Below are 23,067 nucleotides of genomic sequence, written 5' to 3'. Positions count from 1 at the left end.
AAGACAGACCCACCGCTGGCCAAAACCAAGCCCATCAGCAGCAGTGGTAGCACCTCTGGGATAACATATTTAAGAGGGGAAAAAAACAAACCAACTGGGCTGAAGAGTGAAAATAAATTTCTGCAGACACCAAGGTCACTGAAGGCAGGAAAGGAGGTGCTCCAGACACCAGAACAGAGATCCCCCTGCAGCCCATGGTGAAGACCATGGTGAAGCAGGCTGTCCCCCTGCAGCCTGTGTTATTTAACAGTGGAGCAGATATCCACCTGCAGCCCATGGAGGACTCCATGCAGAAGCAGGTGGATGTACTTGAAGGAGTCTGTGCTCCCCGAAACTGGAGCAGGCTCCTGGCAGGACCTGTGGCCCCATGGTGAGAGGAGCCCATACTGGAGCAGGTTTGCTCACAGGATTTGCAGCACCATAGGGGACTCATGCTGGAACAGTCCGTTCCTGAAGAACATGTGGAAAGGACCCATGCTGGAGCAGTTTGTGAAGAACTGTAGCCTGTGGGAAGGACTCAGATTGGAGATGTTAATGGAGGACCATTTCCCTTTGGAGGGACCCCACACTGGAGCAGGGGAAAAGTGTGAGGAGTCCTCCCCATGAGGAGGAAGGAGTGGCAGAGACAACTTGTGATGAACTGACTGCAATTCTTACTCCCCATCCTCCTGCATCACTGGCAGCAGAAAGGAGGTAGAGAATTTGGGAGTGCACTAACTACACAATCTTGATCTGCAAATCCATATGCCAACCACTTGCCATCATTAAAGTTCACTGGATGTGGTAGGTAAAGGCTATGATATTTAGCCTGGACTAACGTGCTCTCTGGCTTTTTCTTCAGCTGGATATGAAAAAAGCTTGTTCACTTCACACTCTAAATTCTTCCATAGTTTTGCATGGTAATATCTTTTACCCTGACTGCCACATGTTCCACCTCCAGCCAACCCAAGGACGGTACATTTAAATGCCAGATTAAATGACTGCTGGCACAAGAGCACCTTTAGGATGGGAGATGCTATGAGGCTACAACATACTTGTTCATATTATGGGAGCTGAATGTTGCTTATCAGTTTTGCATCTCTGGCCTCAGCTTTAATCCCCCATTTGTCAGTCCCAAGAAAGGGCTGGTGGACTCAGGAACCTGCTACAAGGCCAGCATTTAGCACCAAACTCCAGTTCACTTGTAGCTGAAGTTGGACAGATAGCAGCTCATGTGCTGACTGCAGGCAAAGCAGCAGAGGCTGTGTTCGCTGTTGGTGAAAACACCAATAAATGCAGGTTGGAAGGAGAGGCCAAGTGCACAGAGTTGACCCATGTTTGACAACCACAAACCGTGATGAGAAAGTGTCTTTTCAAAACCCTTCTAACACATTCACCTTTGAGAGCTTTCATCAAAAAGACAAGGCAGGAATGTTAAAGGGTGAAACTCCGGGTGTTTGGTTGTTCTTTCCTCAGGCAAACCCTCACTGATTGATTGTGGGAAGGGTGAGAGCTGAGCACAACTGACAGAGGAGTCCTGCTAACATCGAAGCACACAGCCTCCCAGCAGAGACTAACGACAATAGACAAAGCTCTCCCAAATACATCCCACTCCCGGCGTCCTACACACTGCCAAGAACAACAGTCTGAGAGGCTGCTGGTCCCCTACCACTTTTAAAGGCAGCACCTCCCTCAGGCAGTGGGACTAGTGGTTGCACAGCTGGGTTTTGGACGGGTGAAAGAACAGGCATGGTGTCTGAGAGCAGGCCAGGGTCTTGGCAGTAAATGCAAACATCAGCTGCAGGGAGCATCTCCCTGATATGGGATCTTCTGGAAATGAGGGATATGACCAGGGTGTCTCTGTGGGATGAGCTTTCATGCAGAGATGTTGGTGAGACCCAGACAGCGTTCTGGTAAGTATATCCAGACATGGAGAGGCAAAGGCATTTGTAAGGGCAGCCACAAGATGAGGGTGTGCAGTCAGTGGCTATTGCTAGAGGGTCTCCTGGACTTCACTGGGCGCACTGGGCCAATTTTCTGAGAAGAGCTCCGCTCCTGAAGAGAACAAGACAGGCCCACACACATTGGCCAACCTACAAGGTATAAGTGCCTAAGCAAGTCACGGATTCAGCCAGAGTGCTGACATGAGCAAAGATTACTCATGTACAGACGCAGGACCAATACACTGGGGCCCCTATGACTCCTTGTCAACTCAGGAGTCTTATCACTGCAATTACCACCACTCCATTCCCTGATGCCAGGACAACTCAGAAGTCAGGGAAACTCTCTGATCCATGATCGCACAGTCTGGGGACAAGCTTTGTGAGGACATTCAGTCTTACTGGGGTTTCTGGTTTTGCTCTTAGCAGAGACGGGGAAGCACAACTCTCCTGCTGCTGTCTCCATTGTAGGAAGGGCTCGGGGAGTTAACACCACAGTCAAGTGATTGACTGCACAGGAGACCAGAAGCCTTCATTCTGTAATTCCCTATCCACAAATCTGCCAATCACACACCAGTACTTGCCAGTCCTGAGCCAGCTGGCTGTGCCTGTGCTCCTGCACATTTACACAGTTGCCATCATAAGCCACATGCCCACAGTCACTAACTCATCATGCTCAAGTACACCCTCAGTCAGGTACCTTTTCTGGATTACATTCCTTCCATCTCCCACACACCCAGCAAGAGAATGGGCTCTTCATGCACTGACACATATGCTCATCCACTCTGTCCCGTGCTTTCCTTCCCAGGCAAAAGGAATCACTGCAAGTCGAGATCTCACACCCATGTAGTGATAAGTAGGAAACAATGCAAGCTGGGACAGCACGTGGTCTTCTTGTGGCTTGCCCTCAGGTACAGCCTGGCACCTAAGTAACAACCTTCAGCTTAACAAGTTTGCTGGCAGTAGAGGGACACTGCCATCCTGTCCTCCGTGTCCCCTTTCATGGACTGTCCTGCTTCTGACTAGGAAAAGGTTAATTTCCTAGTTTGGGCAGGGGGAGAGTTAACTTTCGCAAGAAGCTGGGAAGGAACACAGCCAGGGCAGCTGACCGAACTGGTCAATGAGATATTCCATATCATCAACACAATGTCCAGGGGTTTACGGCTGGGTTTTGCAGCACTGTTTGGGTGCACAGCTACAGAGCATGGTTCGGGACTCAGATCAGAAGCACAATAGGCATTGGTTTTGAGGCAGTGAGTGATTTGCATATTCTTTTATTGTTATTATTATTGTTGTATTTTCTCTTCCTTTGCTGCCCTGATAAATTGTTCTTATTCCAACCCATGCATTTTACCTCCTTTGCTTCCAATCCTCTTCCTCATTGCATGGAAGGAGTGAGCAAGTGTCCACTTGGTTCTTTGTTGCTGGCTTGGAGCTAAACCACAACACCAAGACAGTTTACAAGGAAGTTGAAATGATCCGAGCAGCCACCTCCATCCACCCTTCCTGGCTACAGAAATCCTCAAAAGCAGCAAGGACATCTCTCAGGATCCCAAATACATCTCACATAATGGAGGCCTCTAGGTGCGGCTTCCTGGTAGCCATCCCATAGCTGCAGAATCAGAGCCATCAGACCTGTTACTTGTACCACCGAGCAAGTGGCAGGTTTCTGTCTGAGGCAGGAGGAGTCAAACATCACAGGCAGTGATGAGGCGAAATGCTCAGTGTGTGGCACAGGGACGGTGAAGCCTCACAGATGTGCTGCAGCATGTGCCCACAGGCAGAGAGGAGGCAGGTTCAGCATGGATCTGGGTGGCAAGGAGTGGTGCATCCTTGCAGCTGAATGATGACCACTCCTCCATTTTATCCCAACACACATCTGACACAGCAGCAGAGGATCCAGATGTGAAACAAACCTCTTGGGAAGAGGAAAGACCAAGAAGCCATTTAATTTGGCTTGCAATGAATTAACAGTGCTGCCTGGCATCTTTCCCTCAGTGGAAACAGGAGGGAACAGAACAGGACTGAAGTTAGAGGCCTATACCTCACAGACAGGGATCCCTCCCCCAAAAGTATTTGATATATCACATTTATTTTGCTTTGTGGCAGTACTGTAGAGTAAATACACACTACCAGCAGTTTCAGAGCCCTGAGTTATCATTCCTCCTGCCTTCCCTGAATTTCAAAAAAGAGGCATAACCACTGTCCCCTTCTCTCATTTCACCTGCAAGGAAACAGGGCAGGAAAAGTCCAAAAACACGAGGCACTTTCTGGCAGGACTGGAGACAAACTGGACTCCCAGTCAACCACATTCACCATAAGGGTTCCCTTTCCCTGGTGCTGGGAGAGGAAGCCCTAGTGCCTGGTCTCCACAAGATCTCACCCCATCTAAGAAAATCTGCACACCCAAACAGAAATCAGACTAAAGAGACTGAAAACTCAATGCAAGCCCTATCGGATCTTAAAGGGACTTACCTACTCTCTCTGAGGGTCTGAGAAATGTTTTGGGGCATTCTAGGTTGGGATTCTCCTAATTTTTTTAAGATTGTTTGAGAAAGAGACAATGACAGTCTTTTGCTTCCATTGCAGTACCACTAGAATCTGAGTAGACTTTCCCCTGCTCAGATGGGGAAAGAAAGTACCCTGCCCTTCCTGATACATGGTATCCCACACCTCCTTTTCCTAAACCACAAAAAGGCAGAGCAATTCCACTTCTCAGTGCCACAGAGAAAGCTAATGCTGTAACATGCAAAGACAGTCCAGCATGTAATGTGGAACGAGAGCCAAAAATAGCCCACAGAGTAGACAGTCAAAAAGGAAAATGTGCTGTGGAGAGCAGAAGGGAGGGAGGGAGCACCCAGCCGTCTCCCACCAGTTCCTGTCAGTATGTGGAATGGTGCATCCGGCTCAGGAGAGCAATGACCCAGTTCCCCAGCTGAGACCCCTTCAGCCACAGGAAGAGTTCATACAAGTTGATCTGCCACAGGCTCAGGGCTTCTGCGAGCGTGATCTGGGCTCTCCTGTAAAGTGAGTGACTCCTGCTCCTCTGGTACCTAAAATGAGAGAAACAGCTGCATTAGATCCAGTAGGAATGGAGGCCTGTCCTACATCCTCAGTACAACTGACCCACTCCAGAGGAGGGGAACATCCCACCTCTGGAGAATGATCATCATTGGGGACCCAAGGATTTTCTCCATGTTCCTTAGGAGGTGTGGACTGCATTCCTAGCATGAATCTGGCAGAAGAGACAGTCTGCTCCCTTGTGAGCACAGTTCTCTCCCCACTGTACATAGTGACCCTGAGCCACTGAATCGTCTTTTTCAACACTCAGCTTCTCTTCAGCTAACAGGGACAGGTACACGCCCCTACAGTCTTTCCTTGGTAGCACACTCTTAAGGATACAGCAATCCTGACACACTGATTCTGGGAAAAGTAATTCTCTACCTTTCTTTAGAAGCAGAGATTAACTGGGCTTCATAAGTCCCTCATCAGCCAGAGAAATAACCTGTATTTCTTCTGCAAGGACGTGGAATCTGAGACAGAAGTGCATTGACTCAAAAATGGATGGAAATCACTTGCACTACTCTTGTTCCTGCCTTTTAACCATCAGTCTGTTCTTCACAGTCAACCCTAGCCCCTCAATCAGGCTGCAGAAACTGGCAGTAGTGAACCCACAAATACTTCCCAGTGGTGATGCCTGTAATGGGCAGGAAGACCCTTCCCATCCTTTTGAGGGGCTATATCCTAAACTCTTACCCTAGGGGCTCCAACTCCATCCCTGTTCCAGCCCCAGGGTGATGGACCTGTCCTCTGGAGAGGCTAGTGGGCATGAGAACAGCACAGAAAGAGGCTGAGATGTGTAACTGAACAGCAGTAGGATCACAACAGATGGGCTAATAAGAGGGAGAGGTTCACACCTAAGAGTAAGAGGTCAAGAGCTCATTAGGCCTCATCAGGGTCTTGACTGGAGGCTCAAATCCTAGAATCCTAGAATCCTAGAATCCTAGAATCCTATCACTACATCCCTTTTTATAAAGTCCCTCCCCAGCTTTCTTGTAGGCCCCCTTCAGGTACTGGAAGGTCACTATATGGTCTCCTCGAGCCTTCTCTACTCCAGGCTGAAAAACCCCAGCTGATCATCTTTGTAGCCCTTTATAGCCTTAATGGCCCTGACCAGCGTAGGACCTTCCCCAAACCCTCTGCTCATACACCCAGGAACTCCAGCTGATCTCAGGCCTGCCTGAGCTACACTAGAGGAGTAATGTTTCCCAGCTCATACTCTGCTGTGAAGCCCCTTGACCTGGATCTCAGCTCACATAATGACCTCTTGGCTTGACCTCAGTTCTGTCTTATCACAATGGTCCTTCCTGATAACCACTGGACCTGATCTACAGACTGACTTTCCAGTTTGACCTTGGACCTGTCCCTGTCATCATGATGTTGCATTATGATATGGACTTTTGATTAGACCTGACCACCATCTCGAGGTCTGTCCAGCTTTCCTTGCTCAGCTACTGTGGGACTGTGCCCTGGCCAGTCTGCTGGCCCTGGGTTCCATCCCAGCTCCTGACCCCCAGGGACAGCCAGCCCCTGCTGCACCATGTCTGGCCCCTGGCACCCAGAGAAGAGACTCACGTGGAAACAGCTCTGATGCAGCAGCGGGACATGTTGAGGAAGGAAGTGGCACTGGCCCGCGTGTGCAGTGCTGATTCAATCCCCCTTAACAAGTCATTGGTCTTCAGCAGCAGCAGCATCTGGCGGGGGACGTTGTTAAGGAGCTGGGTGATCTGGGGTAGGTAAGCAGCAGCATTGGACCGGATCTCCACATCCTGCAGCCAGTCAGGTCATGTCAGAGAGAAAAGAGAGAAGCTGAGAGTGCACAGGGAAACCTGGGACCAGATGCAGCTGAGATTTGGCAGGAGAAGATGGTGTTTTTCCAGACCATGAGTCTAGGACCTGTCCCAGGCACTCACAGCACAGTCACAGGCTACTCCTGCTGTATCCCACCTGCCCTCAGCGAGATAAGGCCCTGTCCTCTCACTGATAGGATTAATAACCTCTCAGAAGAGCAGGGCACGCACTGGTATCTCAGTGCTTGGCCCCAGGCAGCCTGCAGCAACCATGTCTCATGACTGCCCTTGCAGCTTTCTGACTGAGTCTCACCTCACCAGTCCCAAAGCTGGCAGAGCTGCAGGAAGCACAGGACTGCTCAGGAAGGTGGCAGCATGCTGCAAGGACAACCAGGCTGCTTCTTGTCCTGCTGTGCCGCGCGACTGATGGCTTTACGCTATATTGATAAATGTGTTTCCAAGGCCTAATTTTAGTCTTCTGTCCTCAACGGAACTCAGCAGAGGTGAGAAAGCATTATGCAGCTAAGCATCATGCCAACCCAAAAGATCAAAACCTGTCATCTGTCAAGACTGAGTCAATCTAGACCCATATCCTGCCTGGCAGCAGCCAGCAGCAGACTTAAGGAAAGAGTGTAAGACCAAGGCAGACAAAGAGTGATCATTCGTGTTTCTTGGTTCCCCAGCTTCCAACAAATACACTGTTCACAGTAAGATCCCAGTGATAACTGATGGGGTACAGCCTGAGCCACTTAAGATGGGGTCCCCTCCAAATATGAGCCACCATAGCATGCAAGACAGCCAGCGCTCACTCTTCTGCCTCTTTTAAGATGTGTGGTGTGGAGCTGATCCCATATACGTAACTGAGACCCAGTCTCTTTCTACAGAGGCCATGACATAAATCAGCAAATCCAAACAGAAGTCCCATGGAACACATGCAGGGGCAGAAAATTATTTGGTACAGGAGGGAGGCTCCTTTGTGGGAAAGGACAGCACTAAAACCTTCTCTCCTCTGGAATGAGGGACAGACAGCCTTTATTGCACAATATGGGATCTCGCACTCACTCCTTCTGGACTTCAGACTTAATATAAAGGAATAGACCTGCACAAGTTGAGTGTGCAGGTCATGGTGGTCAGAGATGTACACAGCTCACAAACCACCATGGTTGCTTTGCTGCTGATAAGTAAATCTTGGTGTTCTCCTGCCACCACCACTGACAGTATACACAAAGCTTCAACAAGAAGACGCTTAGTTTTCCTAAATGTTAAATGTGTTGTTCCAGTATTCCTTGGCAGAAAATTCCTCCCTGATTATCTCTTGTCCCTTATCCTAGCCAGCATCTCTGCAGAGCCTACTTTATTTTCTACACATAGGTTTTCTTTTCTACTTCTTTTTATTTTTAGCTCCAGTTGCTTGTCCACATCGCAAAACAACCACATGATCTGTCATCAGAACTGTCATTTTCTGTCAAGGGTGAAGCCTGTGTGCAGAGGAAGAAATGAGCTATGCCACAGGACCTGAGAAAAGCCCCCTGGCTGCAGTCGCTGAGGCTGTTGTAGGATGCAACAAAACACAATCATAAAATCAAATGAGATGAGGCTAGCAGCCACCCTGAGCAGTCAGCTGCCTGGCCTTGGCTCAAGGCAGTAACCTATGGCAATCCTCACACGTGTGCCTAGCTGGCTTCTAAAAGTCTCCAGTGAGAGACTGCCTCCCTGCACCACCCACACCAGCATTTCACTAGCCTTGCCGTTAGATTCAGCTTTTCTTCTACTTAAATTCCAATCTCCTTAGCTGAATTTAAACCCATTACTTCTTGTCCTGTTTGCAGCAGTCTTTGACAGATTTAAAAATTACTACCACAACTCTTTTGACCTGTGCTTTTCTAGACCTTTTCTGTCCTAACTTGCTCAGACTTACCTGATGAGTTGCATCTGCTAGACCACTAGTCCTTGAACTTCCTACTGGACTTGCCCTAGTTTCATCATCTTTCTCAAGATGCAGTGCTCCAGACTGAACACAGCACTACAGCTAAGATTTTGCTTCAGGAGGGTTGCTTCCTTATCACACAGGCTTCTCTCCAGTCATTACATCCTCAAGTGCACTCTCCAGAGCTCTGCACTGATGGTACTTGCCTACACAGTGTTTGTCTCTTGTTGCTGATACAATCTTTCAAATTCACCTCTAAACTAAGGGCAAGCAGCAGCTCATTTCCTAATGCCACAGCAAATCTGCTCAGCTCCCCATTATCTGATGCAGGATTATCCAGTTTCAGCATTAATTGTGTCATGTAGACAAAGACAACAGAGCTGGCTCCATACAAGTAATTCAACTCAATGACGAAGTTCATTAGCCCAAACAAGACACCATGCAGCCACAGTTATACCTCTGGCATAACCTTCACAAGCAGTTTGGGATAAACATTGCTTGCTAGCTCCGATTCAATACTGCCCTTTTTGTATCTGTGTCGATTCGCTTTGCTGCCTCAGAATTTTTTTCTGGAGCTAACAGCTCCAGAACTCACCAGATCAAGCACAGATCTGCTGGACAGTCACTGTATTATTTCTGATATGCAGAAAATTAACTCAGGTAAGCGCAATCAAATTACTAGGGGCTGGAGGGTCCATTAACCAAGGTATCTGGCCTCCTCATTGCTATGGATAATGGCAAGCCAGTGCAGCAAATTCTGCCGCATCTATCAAAATAAAATCCAACTTGAAGGAATTTCCAGAAGAGAATTTCACAGGACAATATGATAACACTACTTAAATTAATTTCCTCCTCTCTACTACAAATGACTGCAGATCAAAACAAACCACAGGACACGTTTCTACCTACAGACACTAGTCTGTTGCCTGAAATCACATCACTATACGCTCATCTCTAAAAACACCATAATTAGCAGGGGCTGTTGCTATTCTTAAGGCAGTGTGCGCATGTCAGGAGTGCTAGGAGGCATGAGAAGGATCCCAGTATGTGTGGATAGGAAAGGGTGGAGAATGTAAATGGCAATTTCCTAGATTTGTAGTGATTGAGTTGACAGGATCTGCAGTTAAGCAACCTTGACTCCAAGTTAATAGGGTTTCTGATTGGGAGGCAATTTCCAAGGGTTTTTAGGAGTTTGTATCAGTGCTGATAGTCATTTACATGAATAGTGATAATGCATTATCCTTCTCATGTCTTCCCACGAAGCCTTTATGTCTCCTCTACCTTAACCTATCCTCCTTGATGGTTCCCTGCATAGTTGCATTCAACAGTTTTTTAAGAAAAGGCTGATCTAGAAATGTTTCCCCTGCCAGAACTGGTGAACATTTGGCTATTAAAATATTACACAAAATTTACACAGCCCATGACAAGCAGAACTGGGAAATTAAATTCAGCCACTATAAAATATGTTGCAGAAGGACTCCTGGCTTTTTCTAGCCTAGCTCTCAATGTGGAATTTGCTACAGAGCTGCCAGGGGTTGGCCAACATCACTGCAATATCAGTGGTGCAAGTGACTACAACAAAGAAAGGTACCCGAGGAGGAGGAAGGACACACAAACGGGAAGGGCACACAGGACCTACCTCACTGGCTGAGACTGGTAACCGGTCAATGCCCCTGTTGACAGACTCCCAAGACCTGGCGGTCAGCATGCAGGCAAAGAGAGGGTACAGATCCCCTGCACCAAGCCGGCGGCTGTACTTCTGCACCCTCTTCATATCAGCCTTGATAAGAGCCTGCCAAAGGCGGCAGTAGTCCATGCGGAATGACTCGCTGAGCACCTGGGGAGGGAAACATGGTCCCCAGAAGCCCGTGGAGGACAGGGAACTGGCGCAGAAAGCCTTTTGTCCCCTAGCTGTGCCCTATGCCCCATTTCAGAGCTAGGAAATATCCTTGGAGGGTTATGGGAGTAATAGGAAAAATGTAGTCATGTGGGTTTCTGAGGGGAGGTTACAGCTGGATGTATTTTTTACAGTCTCATGGGGCCCTGGAAGGCCCCCATAGCTACGTACCTGGTAAAGCCCGTGGTCCAGGAGGATAATGTGGGCCTTGCCAGAGGCTGGGCATTTCTTCACCAGCACGTTGCCTGGGTGTGGATCACAGTGCACGAAGCCATTCACAAAGATCATTTCACTGTAGATTTTCCCCAGGTTGCGAGAGATCTGTGAGGAGACGGGAGATGGTGACACACTGTCACACACAGCAGTGTGCCTCCTGGGGAGGACTTACTTAAGGAAACTTGCCTGGCATAAAAAAAGAGGAAATACCTGTGGGTAGGAATGGGGCTTCTGGTACTGAGGAGGACAGTGAAACAGCAGATAGGGGCATACAGGCATTCACAGGGAAGGCACAGAAAGAGCTGCTGGGGTGGTTGAGAGACAGCTTGGAGTAAGACTCAGTTGCTTCCACCCATGATGGCAGCAGGATCCAGCAGAAAAGGAATGGGAGGAGACTCAGTCTGCCATCTCCTTATAAGAATGAACATGGGTTCCCTCTCCCCTCCCTCCATCACTCTGTCCCCCGCTTTCCCCTTTCCTTTCCTCAGACACACACCAATCTGATTTGTGATGTCTGTGAAGATGAAACAGCACAGAAAGGCTGTTTAAATCATCCTGTCACTACTGTGTCCATCTATGCCACTGCTTCTTATCACCAAGAGATGTAATTAAAGTTAAAAATCTCCTAGGACCAAACAAACACTCCCAGGGCCCAGGATCAATTCCTTGCCATGCACTAACACAGCATCCTTGCCTGACATCCCACCATGAGCCCCCTCTGCCATCAGAGAGCAGCATGGTGCTCCACAGCGGAGTGCTGAACGAGCAATTAAAAGACAATCGTTATAAATGATTCCAAGCATGTCCCCAGACACACAATGTAACCAGCACACAGGCAGCTGTCCCCAGAAGCAGAGGTGGTGGAAGGGGTAACCAAGATACTAACAAAAGCTCATCCAGCAGAAAACCACACAGCCAGGGAAGGGTCTGCTTTACCTACCTCTGAAATGCAGCCACCTCTGAGAAGGGCATTCATTATGAATAGTGTCCAAGTAACTACATATGAGGAGAAAGAATGGGAACCCTTCCTGAAGCACGCCAACAGGGACAGCTGTAGGGCCAAGTGAGACGACCCTCCAGCACAACCCTCCATCCCTCAAGTGGGACCTGGAGCCGCTGCTGAATCATGGAGAATGCTGTTCCCACATTAAATCACCCACAAGATGGTGTAGCACAGCCCTTTACTCTTCTGTAGTGCAGTTCCTCTAATGCCAAACAAGTGTTATTGTAAGTACTGACAGAGGGGACCAACATTTCCCTTCTGAATCACCAGCAAAGATCACTGGAGCTATGAAGTGACCCTTGCAGGTCTCCTAGATCAAGCTCTAAAATTGGATAGGACCAAAGTACCAGGTGCTGTGATCTTCTAGAACGGCTGAGTAGTACTTGCTGACAGTCCAAGGACATGCAAGATCATCTGTTTTAAACCAGTCACTCATTCACATAGCCTCCCAGGTACCTGCACACCAGGCGGAATAGACTTGGACATCATGACTGATCTTAGCACCAACCATGACATCTGTGCACACATTGAACAAACTGCATTTTGCCTCCATCTCAGCTGTTTGCCCTCCGGGGACCTGAAACAGTACAGAATTATTAAAGACGAGGACTTAGGAACAATCTGGGGCACAGTGTGATGCCTCATATCCATTAAACACAAGTCCAGACAGGGGCTAGCAGTTCTGCAAACCTGTTGCTTGGTCATGGCTAAAGCCTGGGAAACTATTAGTTTGTAGTACTGGAGCTTCAAAGCACTGGGGTGCTTCAAAGACAATAGATTCTCCTTCTGTCCTGTGGTAACGGCATAGGCTGGGGAAGTCAAGCATTGGAACAAGTTGCCCAGAGACGCTGTGTGATCTCTACCCCTGGATATTTTTAAAGACTTGACTTTAACACCCTGGGTAAGCTGATCTGACCTCATACCTGACCTTGTCTTAGAAGAAGGTTTGATAGGAGACCTCCTGAGGTCCCTTCCAATCTCAAATATCCTAGGATACTACAAAAATAACTCTCACCAAGTTATCCACACCACCTTCATAACAGCATCTTAAGGCACGTCTGTAGGCTCCAGGCTCAGGTTATGCCTGCCCTCCTAAGCAACCAGCAGCAGACAGGTTACTAAACAGACCTATGGTCGTAGCCTTTTGCAGCCCATGATGCAACACAAAAGAAGTTCAGAGTTCATCATCCCATCTTACCATGAAAACAGAGGGGTCACAGCCCTGTTCAAACCCATAGGCCCATGGGTAACAAAACACATGACCCACGGGTCATGGGTACAAGACAATCTTCACTGCAACATCCTCATGCTCTCTCCCTTCTCTACTCTACTTACAATTACCTCTGCCCCAGCACACAACCTTGAGTATCTACAGTAGGTAATTCATTGAAACTAAGACTTTATGTCTTCTTTAAGAAAAAGGAACACATTCTGTATCATTTAGTTAGTACACAGAAGATATGTTAAAGGTATTTATGACATAACAGTCTTCACTTTCAAAAAAAATTACCCACTGTAAGAGATGGAGCTGTGCCGCACACTAAAATATTTTCACATATTTTTACCTGTTGATACACATCTAAAAGAGGATCAAAATTAAATTAAGATAGAAAGCATGAATACTGTTGAATTCTAAACAAAAAAGGAAGGTTATATTTCTAGGGCTTAGAGTGTAATATGTGAATAGCAACCTACCCTTATAATTCAGACAAAAGAAGTTCAGGTTTCTACAGAAAGTTTAGGAGAAAAACAGAGAACTCTTATATACATTAATTCTTCGTTACTGTGCCCCTTCACTGTGGGCATTTATCCCATCCTTATTGAGAAGGCCTTTGGCTAAACAACATACACAGAATTCACTCTGGAAGAGTGCAGTTAAGTGAAAGGAGAAAATAAGCATGTGAAAACCTCTACTCAAGAGAAGAGAGGAATTCAGCATGCATGTGGGCTGTGCAAGACCTCAGGGTGAAAGTGCAACACAAATTAGAGAAAAGGTTGCAGTGATTTACAGAAGCAAAGACCAAAGTAAGTGCACAGGCATTTTGTGATGACACAGAGAGGTCATCATTCCTTTCCTTGTTTATCATCCAACACAATGAGCCCTTATCATTGCCAGGGACCCCCAGCATTGTTCTGCTGCATGTTGTGAAAAATAATAATCACCCTTGAAATCCTGCATTCACTTCCAGACACCTCATTAACACAGAGATGCAGACTACACAGAGTTCAGAGAAATCAAATAAACGAGCAGGATGCAGGAGGAATTTACTTGGGAAAAAGATTACAAGAGCTGAAGATCCCAAAGTTGGCTAAGGAATAGCAGAGGAGGGGCAGTCTACTAATGTTAGAAGGTTTAAATAGCAAGGAAGCAGAAGCACTTGTAACACTGGATTTGCTAAAAGTAGTACAACTAGGCAGAAGGGGGTGTAACCAAGAACTGCACAATTTAGGCATAACACATAAGAAAAAAGCCTAAGCTAGTCAGCAAGCAGAGCTGAGCTTGCTATGTCAAGTTGACACCAGGCTCTGGCTCTGGCCACAGGCGTGTCCTTGCCTATTGCCAGATGGTGCATTATTGCCTAAAAGAAGCTCAATTTGTCTGTGCTGCAGCAGAACATGATGACTAAGTTGCCAAGTGAGCCTGTGGCCTCACCAGTCAATGCAAATAGCAACCTGCCACATTACATGACTTGACCGTGACACTGTGTCAGGCAAACCACACGTTTTCAGCCAAATGTTTTCATTTTGAAAAAAGTATAGCTGAGGAATAAGCAGATTGCAGACGATGAAATGGAGAGTTAGCAGCCCTGGCAGAAACAATGGAGTGGCAGATACACGCTTAACAGCCAGACTTGAAATAACTCTTCACCAAATAAGTAGACTGAACTGATGTTCAATCTATGTACTCAATATGGCAAGGATGCTACATGTCACAAACTATCTTACTTGAGTAAGTCTTCTTCCAATAAGGAAGAAAATAAGAATGCACAGCAGACATTAAGGGCTGTTATTTGTCCCATTTTAGAAACCAGAACACTATCGTACAGTATTACATAGTTTCTCTATAAACTGGTCAATTTGATTGGAAATAAGACAAAAAGTATGACTTTGGAGGCTGTTCCAAAAATTTACTCTTTAGGTGGTCGGAACCTTTCTCCTAAACCCCAGTTTAATTTTAACCATGTCCAGTTGAAATAATTTCCTTAGTTAATATAACCCTAGGGATATATATATGTGTGTATATATATACTTAAAACTAGTTCCTTCCCTCTTTACTATTTATTACTCCAATATGTTGATCAGTAAGATTTCTGAGCTGCTGGAGCATGCACAAAGAAAAGCAATGAAGCTGGTGAAGGGTCTAGAGGGCAAGCGTTGTGAGGAGTGGCTGAGGGAACTGGGGAGGTTTCGTAGGGAGTGAAAGAGGCTGAAGGGAGACTTTATCACTCTCTACAACTACCTGAAAGGAGGTTGTAGGGAGGCAGGTGTCTCTTCCCCCAAGTAACAAGTGTTAGGACAAGAGGAAATGGCCTCCAGGTAAGCCAGGGGAGGTTTAGGCTAGATATTAGGAAATATTACCTCACTGAAAGGGTTGTCAAGCACTGGCACAGGCTGCCCAGGGAAGTGGCTGAGTCACCATCCCTGGAAGTATTTGAAGGAGGTGTAAATCTGGCACGTTTTAGTGATGGAATTGGCAGTATTAGTTAATGGTTGTACTCTGAGAGGTCTTTTCCAACCTAAATAATTCTGACTATGATAATCATGAGTGTAAATATAGCATAAATACTTCCCCATTTCTTTATCTAATGTGTGCTGGGACTCAACTGCCTTTTTACACAGCCACATTGCACTAGAAACACACGCTCGCCCTGCAATTGACTAATATCCCAAAATTAATTCTGTCACTCGCAACATATTTAATAAACTCTTCTTACTCATTTTTAAGTGCCATGCTTTTCACTTGATATTGCTCATTTTTATCCCTTTCCATCACATCAGTCCTCAAGGCCACCAAGTGCTATTGCTATTCTGGTCCTCCTCCACAATGACAGAATCTCCCAACTTGGTGTTATCAACAACCTCCTTCACACAGTTCTATTTGTGTCAAGGTCATCATTGAATTTATTAAAAAGATCAGTTTGAAGAGAAAACCTCACACAACTCCACTACCATAATTTCTCTCCACCATTGCCTCTATCGGTTTCTTACCTACTTTGAAATGTCCCTACTAATCCTCACCTTTTCTAGTTAACTGACTCACATCCAGTGTACCAAGTATTTTACCAAGTACACCTACTGCATTTCTGTCATCTAATTCAAAGTATCCCAAGCTGTGGCACAGGCAGTAGCAGTGATCTGTTTTCTCTTGCATACATACACAGCTGCAGAGTGCTGCTGCCATCAGTTTTGAAAGCCTAGACAACTTGTTGCCTTCGCATGATCCACTGGGAGCTACTTTCAATGAACCCACATTATAGAATCATAGAATCATAGAATCACCAGGTTGGAAGAGACCCACCAGATCATCGAGTCCAACCATTCCTATCAAACACTAAACCATGCCCCTTAGCACCTCGTCCACCCGTGCCTTAAACACCTCCAGGGAAGGTGACTCAATCACCTCCCTGGGCAGCCTGTTCCAGCGCACAATGACCCTAGCCTCACAGCAGCCAAGTCCTCGGCATACACCAGCCCCTGTCTGTAACTCTTCCCTCAACAAATGGGTACGCTCAGCCGACAGACCAACCTGGCAATAACACAATGTGGAAAGTCCATCACTGATGAATGTCTTTACCAATACCGATACCAATACCAATACCAATACCAATACCAATACCAATACCAATACCAATACCAATACCAATACCAATACCAATACACAACAGTTAGCAAGAAACCTCTCAGAAAGGAAAGAATGCATGCATATCTGAACCTTTGAATACTCCCACAGTAAAAAGATAGCACACACGTCATGTTCATGGGTAGCTGCAATGTAACAAACCAGCCTGGATTATCCACGGAAAGTCACTGATAATCTCCTAGCCTTGTGAGCAACTTGAGTGGTCCTGGCTCCATGCCTCCAACTGACATGAAGAAGAAAGGCAAAGAAAAAAATCCTGTGACATGGTCCTGTAGAGCTGATCTCACTGCCTGCCCATGATAAGTCCCAGATGAAATTGCCTGATAGGGCATCATCCCTTCCTGTCCCACCTCCATCTGTGACTGTCTCTTTAGATCAGGAGCAGATACTAGTCTCTGGCTTTAATTTGGCTGTAATATTTGCCAATTATTTTAAGAGATGGCGACACTAACTTTTATTGATCTCATTAAAAGTAAAGGTCGTTGTACAGCTCATTTCTCAGGGCTCAATATTACCTCCTCAGGCCAAAATAATAGCATTGATTTTGGAACCTTAATCGAAGGTTAATTGGATTGAAGAGTGTACTGGGTTTTTGCTTTCTTTCATTGTTGTTATTACAGCCATCATCTAAGGGTCTGCTTAATCCTGCCAGAGCAATCCTGCCCAGTTAAACTGGTGTCAAACTAGCAAAGGGTGCGTATGGAGACTAGATGCAATTTGGAGCCTGCTCTGTGTCTCTGCTCTGAAATGGCTCTTGTCCATAGCAGATCAGGATGGTCACACACAAGAGATCTGATTTCACACTCTGCCCTCTGTAATCCAGTTGTGAGAATCAAAACACAGTGCTCTGTAATGCAGTACTATCACTATGCAGTGATCTAGCATCACAGCAAAGCGATACCTGGACACACAAGATGCCACTGAGATACAGAAATAGTTTTTAGAACTCCTGGAGTGTACTCCTAGCATGCCCTGTACTCTCCGCTGGGGACACAGGAAATTATTTTCCTGCTCACTGCCCCATCTTCCACGGCGTTTAAGCGGGGAGAAATATTCTGACTCATCTTCCCAGGGAACTGAGGAACTAACTTGATAAGTTTCTAGTGATTCTCAAAAGGACACAGGAAGACACCATCCGTTGTTTATTTATTTGTTTCTTGCATCTCTGCCAGACCCAAAATGGCCATGGGGATCATCGTCCTTTGGCTTTAAATGTAGTCATATTTCCTCGGACTTAATGTAAAGCATCTTGCTGAGACTTAAGCAATTGATTGACACTGAGGCTTGAGACTGACTTTCAGTGAGAAAAGGGTTTGTGTGTAATTTAACTCATTTACCCAGTGTTTTTGCACAGTTAAGAAGCTGGAAATGCTGGAGGGCACTATCTCCAGTGCTGTGTGAATTTTCATTAAGCTTCAGACAAGAGGAAATGTAAGAGAATCTGCAAATAAACCTCTGCCCAGACTAAATCAGCAGGTGCAAAGAGCAAGAATAGCCATTTTCAGAGAATCATGGAATGGTTTGGGTTGAAAGGGACCTTAAAGATCATATAATTCCAACTCATGGGCAGGGACACCTCTTACCAGACCAGGCCGCTCAATCCAACCTGGCCTTGAACTCCTCCAGGGATGGGGCATCCACAACTTCCCTGGGCAACCTGTGCCAGTGCCTCACCATCCATACAGTTAAAAATTTTGTCCTAGGATCTAATCTAAATCTCCCCTTTTTCAGCTTAAAACTGTTACCCCTCATCCTGTCACTGCACTCCCAGATAAAGAGCCCCTCCCCATCTTTCCTGTTGGCTCCCTTCCTACTGGAAGGCTGCAATGAGGTCTCCCCCTCCCCTCCCCTCCCCTCCCTCATGGTGCCCTACCAAGCAGATCCCTGAAGAGGCCAAAATCTGCTCTCCTGAAGTTCAGGGTAGTGAGCTTGCTGAGCGCCCTCCTTGTTGCCCTAAGGATCCTGAATTCCATCACTTCACGGTCACTTTAGCCAAGGCTTTCCTTGAAATTCATATCACTCACCTGTCCTTGTTCATGAGAACAAGGTCTAGCATAGCACCTCTCCTCATGGCTCTTTTATCATTTGGAGAAGGAAGTTATCATCAACACATTCCAGGAACCTTTTATATTACTTGTGCCCTGCTGTATTGTCCCTCCAACAGATATCAGGGTGGTTGAAGTCCCACATAAGGACCAGAGCTTGTGAGCACAAGGCTGTGCCTATCTGTCTATAAAGGGCCTCATCCACTCGCTCTACCTGCTCCGGTGGCCTGTAGCAGATCCCCACTAAAACGTCACCCATCCCTGTCTTCCCTTTAATCCTGATCCGTGAGCTCCTGGTTGGCTCCTCATCCATCTCAAGCTCCATGCACTCCAGCTGGTCATTGACATAAAGGCTAACACCCCCTCCTTGTCTCACTTGCCTGTCCTTCCTAAAGAGCCCATATCCTTCCATCCCAACATTCCAATCATAGGATGCATTCCACCATGATGCCAATGAGATCATAGCCCTGCAGGTATGTGCACATCTCTAACTCCTCTCATTTATTCCCCATGCTCCATGCATTTGCATAGAGACACTTAAGTTGGGCCCCTGATGAAGCTGTCTTCCTGGATGGAGATCCTTTGTGTTTCTCTTCAGGTGCCCTCCTCCTGACCTGTGTTCCTTCTCCAGGCTCTGGGCATCTATTGTTAGCACTGGCACCAAACTGGTAGGAGTGGGATGGATTGAGGTTCCCCTCCCCTAGCAACTTTAGTTTAATGCCCTGTTCATCAGGCTGGCAAGCCTATGACCAAAGATGCTCTTCCCCTTCTCTGACAGATGCACCCCATCAGCCCCCAGCAGACCAGGTTTCTCTAAGCAAGTCCAATGTCTAAGTAGCAAACCCCTGGATGCAACACCAGTCCTGTAATCATTTGTTGATTTGCCAGACTCAACTGGCCCTTTCAAACCCCACTCCTTTGACAGGGAGGATTGACGAAAAAACTGCCCATGCTCCGGCGCCCCTTATCGTTGCTCCCAGGGCTCTTTAATCCTTCTCAACACTCCTCAGACTGCCTCTGGCTATATCACTGATGGCCACATGAAACAACAACAGCAGATGGTAGTCAGTGGGCTTCACCAGGCTTGGCAGCCTTTTGGTGATATCCCCAACAAGAGCCCCTGGTAGGCAGCATATCACTGGAGAGTGGGTTGGGTCAACAAATGAGTGCCTCCCTACCAGAAGAGAGTCTCCTACTACTGTCACTCATTACCTTTTCTCTGTTGTGCTGGTTGTTATCCAGGGAGCAGATGGGGCTGTCTTACATAGCTCCAGCATCTCTCTGGATGTGATGGGTGTTTCCTCTTCAGTCTGCAGAACAGTGAGGTGGTTCTGCAAGGGCATCTCGGGCTTTAGGGGAAGCCTCTTCCACTTGCTGGTCCTTGCTCTTGCAAGCTTCCATTCTTCTTCATTATTGTCCCTTCTGTGTGTGCTGGTGGCGGAGTTTGGGGCTGTTTGGCCATGGGCCCACAGCAGACTGCACTTGGAATCAGGTATCTAACTCCTTCTCAGCCCTTTTGATGCTACACAGCCTTCTCACCACCTCCAGCAGCTCAGCTACCTGCTGCAGCATCTCCTTCACCTGAGCATACATTTTGCAGGCAGGTCTGCTGCCTGCCCCTGCCACAGAATAAAGGTCTAGGCGCTTCCTACAGTCTGAGGTCTGCGCCGCAGCCTCTCCCCTCAGCAGCTCCATCTGTGTGGAGGCATTGGCCATGCTCTGTCCACCCAACCTGGTTGCCATGCTCCTGGCTGCCTCATTCCCTAGGGCCACCTTTTGTGGGGGTAGAGTGCCATTACTGCTGACACGCTGTGTCAGCCACTCTCATGAGAGCTGCTGCTTCCTGGTGGATCTCTGCAGGTCTCTGTGCTCTCCCTGGCATCTCCCTGGTTGAGGAAATCCCTCTGAATGTCATCGTTCCCCACTCCGCTGTGGCACACGCCTGCACCGGCACTGATCGCCTCTGCAAATTTCCCCAGAAACAGTATTCTCCATGCTCCATTTCATCTGACACTTGAGTGTTATAAGCACAAATACTTGAGACATGAGAGGTTTCCACACTTCTGCTGACAAAGGGATCCCATCCTGGGAAATCCCACTTAAATTTTAGCAGCAACAAGGCAGCAGCTCCTGACTCTTGGCAGAAGGGTAAATCCCACACTGAAAGCATATTTCAAGTTGCAAAGCTGTCAACCATGAGAAGGTAGCTGGGCTTTTTATTGAGCTAAGAGATACTGTTCCAGTGCAGAACCCATTTAGTAACAGAAGGAAGCAAAAAGCCACAGTACGAAGGGGTGACAGATGGCAATAATTGTGCACAGTAGCTCATCTTAAGTACCTTAGCTGTTTGCTTTCACTTCTCAGCTGGACAAAACACTTTCCTGACTTTTGAATCATCCACGGCTCATGATCAGGCTCCTAGTGAGCTGAAGTACATGGCATCATGTCCTTTCCCTGAGTCAAGTCCAAGCCAGGGTGATCATGGGGGGATCTCCACTTGGCAACCTGAGCTGGCAGATTACTTGGAGGTAATACAGCACATGTCACAAGCGTGTCTGTAAGCTCCACAGCTCCCACAGCCTGTTGATTCAGCAGCATCTGCAGAGACAGGCAGAGCATCCACAAGGAGAGACAGGGAGGACCCATACAGCAGATCAGAGGTAATGATAAGATTGTATACAGGCAATGTCTTTCTAAATGAATCAGGTAAAATCAGAATGGGTACAAAAGGAGCATTTGGGCCATTTGGGATCTTCTTTAAAAGTCTATGCTCTAAGTAGCCTTGCTATCCTTCTTTCCCTCCAGCATACAATATGCCACAAACATCTCGAGAAGCCCTCGGTCTATTTTTCCTCTCTTCCCTGCTCTATCCACCTCTTCCAGATATATCTTCCCAAGCAAGACCGTAAATGCTCTCATGTCTTGAAACAAGAACCGCCCAGTTTCCAGGTGGCCTCCTTCTTAACCCTGTCATGGCCTGGTCTTCCCTCAAAATTCACGCCAGCTCATTTCTTGATAACTCACCTCTGCAGGCTTCTCTCCCACTGTCAATATTCTAGATGCATACTCATCCTCAGCTACACTTGCACATGAATAAGTAACTGTTCCACAGGCAGATATTTCAGTGTTTGCACTTGTCTTTAGAAATCAAAGCCTTCTCTGATTAAATGCCATTACAATCCAGCACTTGGACGGATCGAGAGAGATTAATGTGCTTTTGGGCAGCTTTAATGATAATCCTGCTACAGACGGTATTAAGTAAATGTCAGTAACCTGGTTTGAAGGGAGCTTTCACCTCAGGGATCCTTTCCATTTAGAGGAGAGAGGCTCAGCTTGCTTTTCAAGGCTGCATTGTCATACAAGAGAAATCCTTCTTAGTGAAGACTCCTCTTCCTCCATCCAGTAAAAAAAAAATGGAGTAAGATGACAGAGAGAGGGATAGATAGATAGATAGGTAGATAGGTAGGTAGGTAGGTAGGTAGGTAGATAGGTAGATAGATAGATAGATAGATAGATAGATAGATAGATAGATAGATAGATAGATAGATGGATGGATAGAGGTGATTTGTAGGAAGCTGATGCATCTCTTGAAAGCCAAAACTGCTATGTATTATCAGCCACGTCACAGTTTTGAAAACTGGCTTTTTCACCCCCCTCCTCATGCTTCTCTCAGTGTCTGCTGCCTTTTGCTCACTTCACCACCATGCCATGCAGTTCTTCACCCAGAGCATCAACAGCAGCAGCTGATAATGGACCTTGGTCATATTTGTTCCCATGTTCTGCACCTTGCCAGAGGAGAGATCTGGGGCGCACACTGCTCCTACCTCATCTTACTGTGGCCATAATAACAGAGCTCATGCCCCATTACATAAGTCCTTCCTTTCCACTGATGCTTTGTTGGCAACAATAACTCAGGGGGCAATTAATGTCAAAGGGTGGGGACAGAAAAGATAGAAGGAACAGCTCAGCACAGGCACTGATAAAGTTTGCAGAAACTCAGTCCTACCACTGAGCTGAGTAACATTCTGTACCTGACAGGCTGCCAGAAACCTCTGAGGCTTATACTTTGCAGTAGTAGAAGTATGTTGACAATTTTTTTTTAAATTACATCTTAGCCATTGTTTAGAGACCAGCTCAGAATCAGCAAAATATGTGGTTTCATTGCTGCATAGAACCTATTGTCCCAACATGTCACATAATGACCTTACCAAAGGCATGGATGAACAAAAAATGAGCAATCACAGGCAAAAGCCATTGCAGGTTAGAAAAACTGAAGTTAGCTCATTCTCTGCTTTATTTTGTCTCACACTGGCAGCAAAAGATTCCACTAAAAGGCTGAAGTCATTGAA

At 46.8% G+C, this 23,067-nt stretch overlaps 1 protein-coding gene across 4 annotated transcripts in view; it reads right to left on the bottom strand.

Moving 5' to 3' along the window:
• Positions 1-2,939: 2,939 nt before the first annotated feature.
• The window catches only part of ADCK1 (aarF domain containing kinase 1), an 86,090-nt gene continuing 65,962 nt past the window's right edge, over positions 2,940-23,067 (bottom strand). For 3 of the 4 annotated variants that reach the window (XM_069858529.1, XM_069858527.1, XM_069858528.1), the window contains 4 exons: positions 10,765-10,914; positions 10,336-10,533; positions 6,555-6,748; positions 2,943-4,972 (listed from right to left, as the gene is read on the bottom strand). In XM_069858529.1, the coding sequence (XP_069714630.1) occupies positions 4,801-4,972; positions 6,555-6,748; positions 10,336-10,533; positions 10,765-10,914 (714 nt within the window). In that variant the 3' untranslated portion in view covers positions 2,943-4,800. Of the gene's footprint in view, positions 4,973-6,554; positions 6,749-10,335; positions 10,534-10,764; positions 10,915-23,067 lie in introns of all 4 variants that reach the window. The other variant, XM_069858530.1, reaches the window with a different exon arrangement.

Source organism: Phaenicophaeus curvirostris, chromosome 5 (assembly GCF_032191515.1).
Source record: "Phaenicophaeus curvirostris isolate KB17595 chromosome 5, BPBGC_Pcur_1.0, whole genome shotgun sequence".
NCBI classification, from domain to species: Eukaryota; Metazoa; Chordata; class Aves; order Cuculiformes; family Cuculidae; genus Phaenicophaeus; species Phaenicophaeus curvirostris.
The sequence above is the reverse complement of the archived record's forward strand: the minus strand, read 5'-3'. Positions and strand labels throughout refer to the sequence as shown.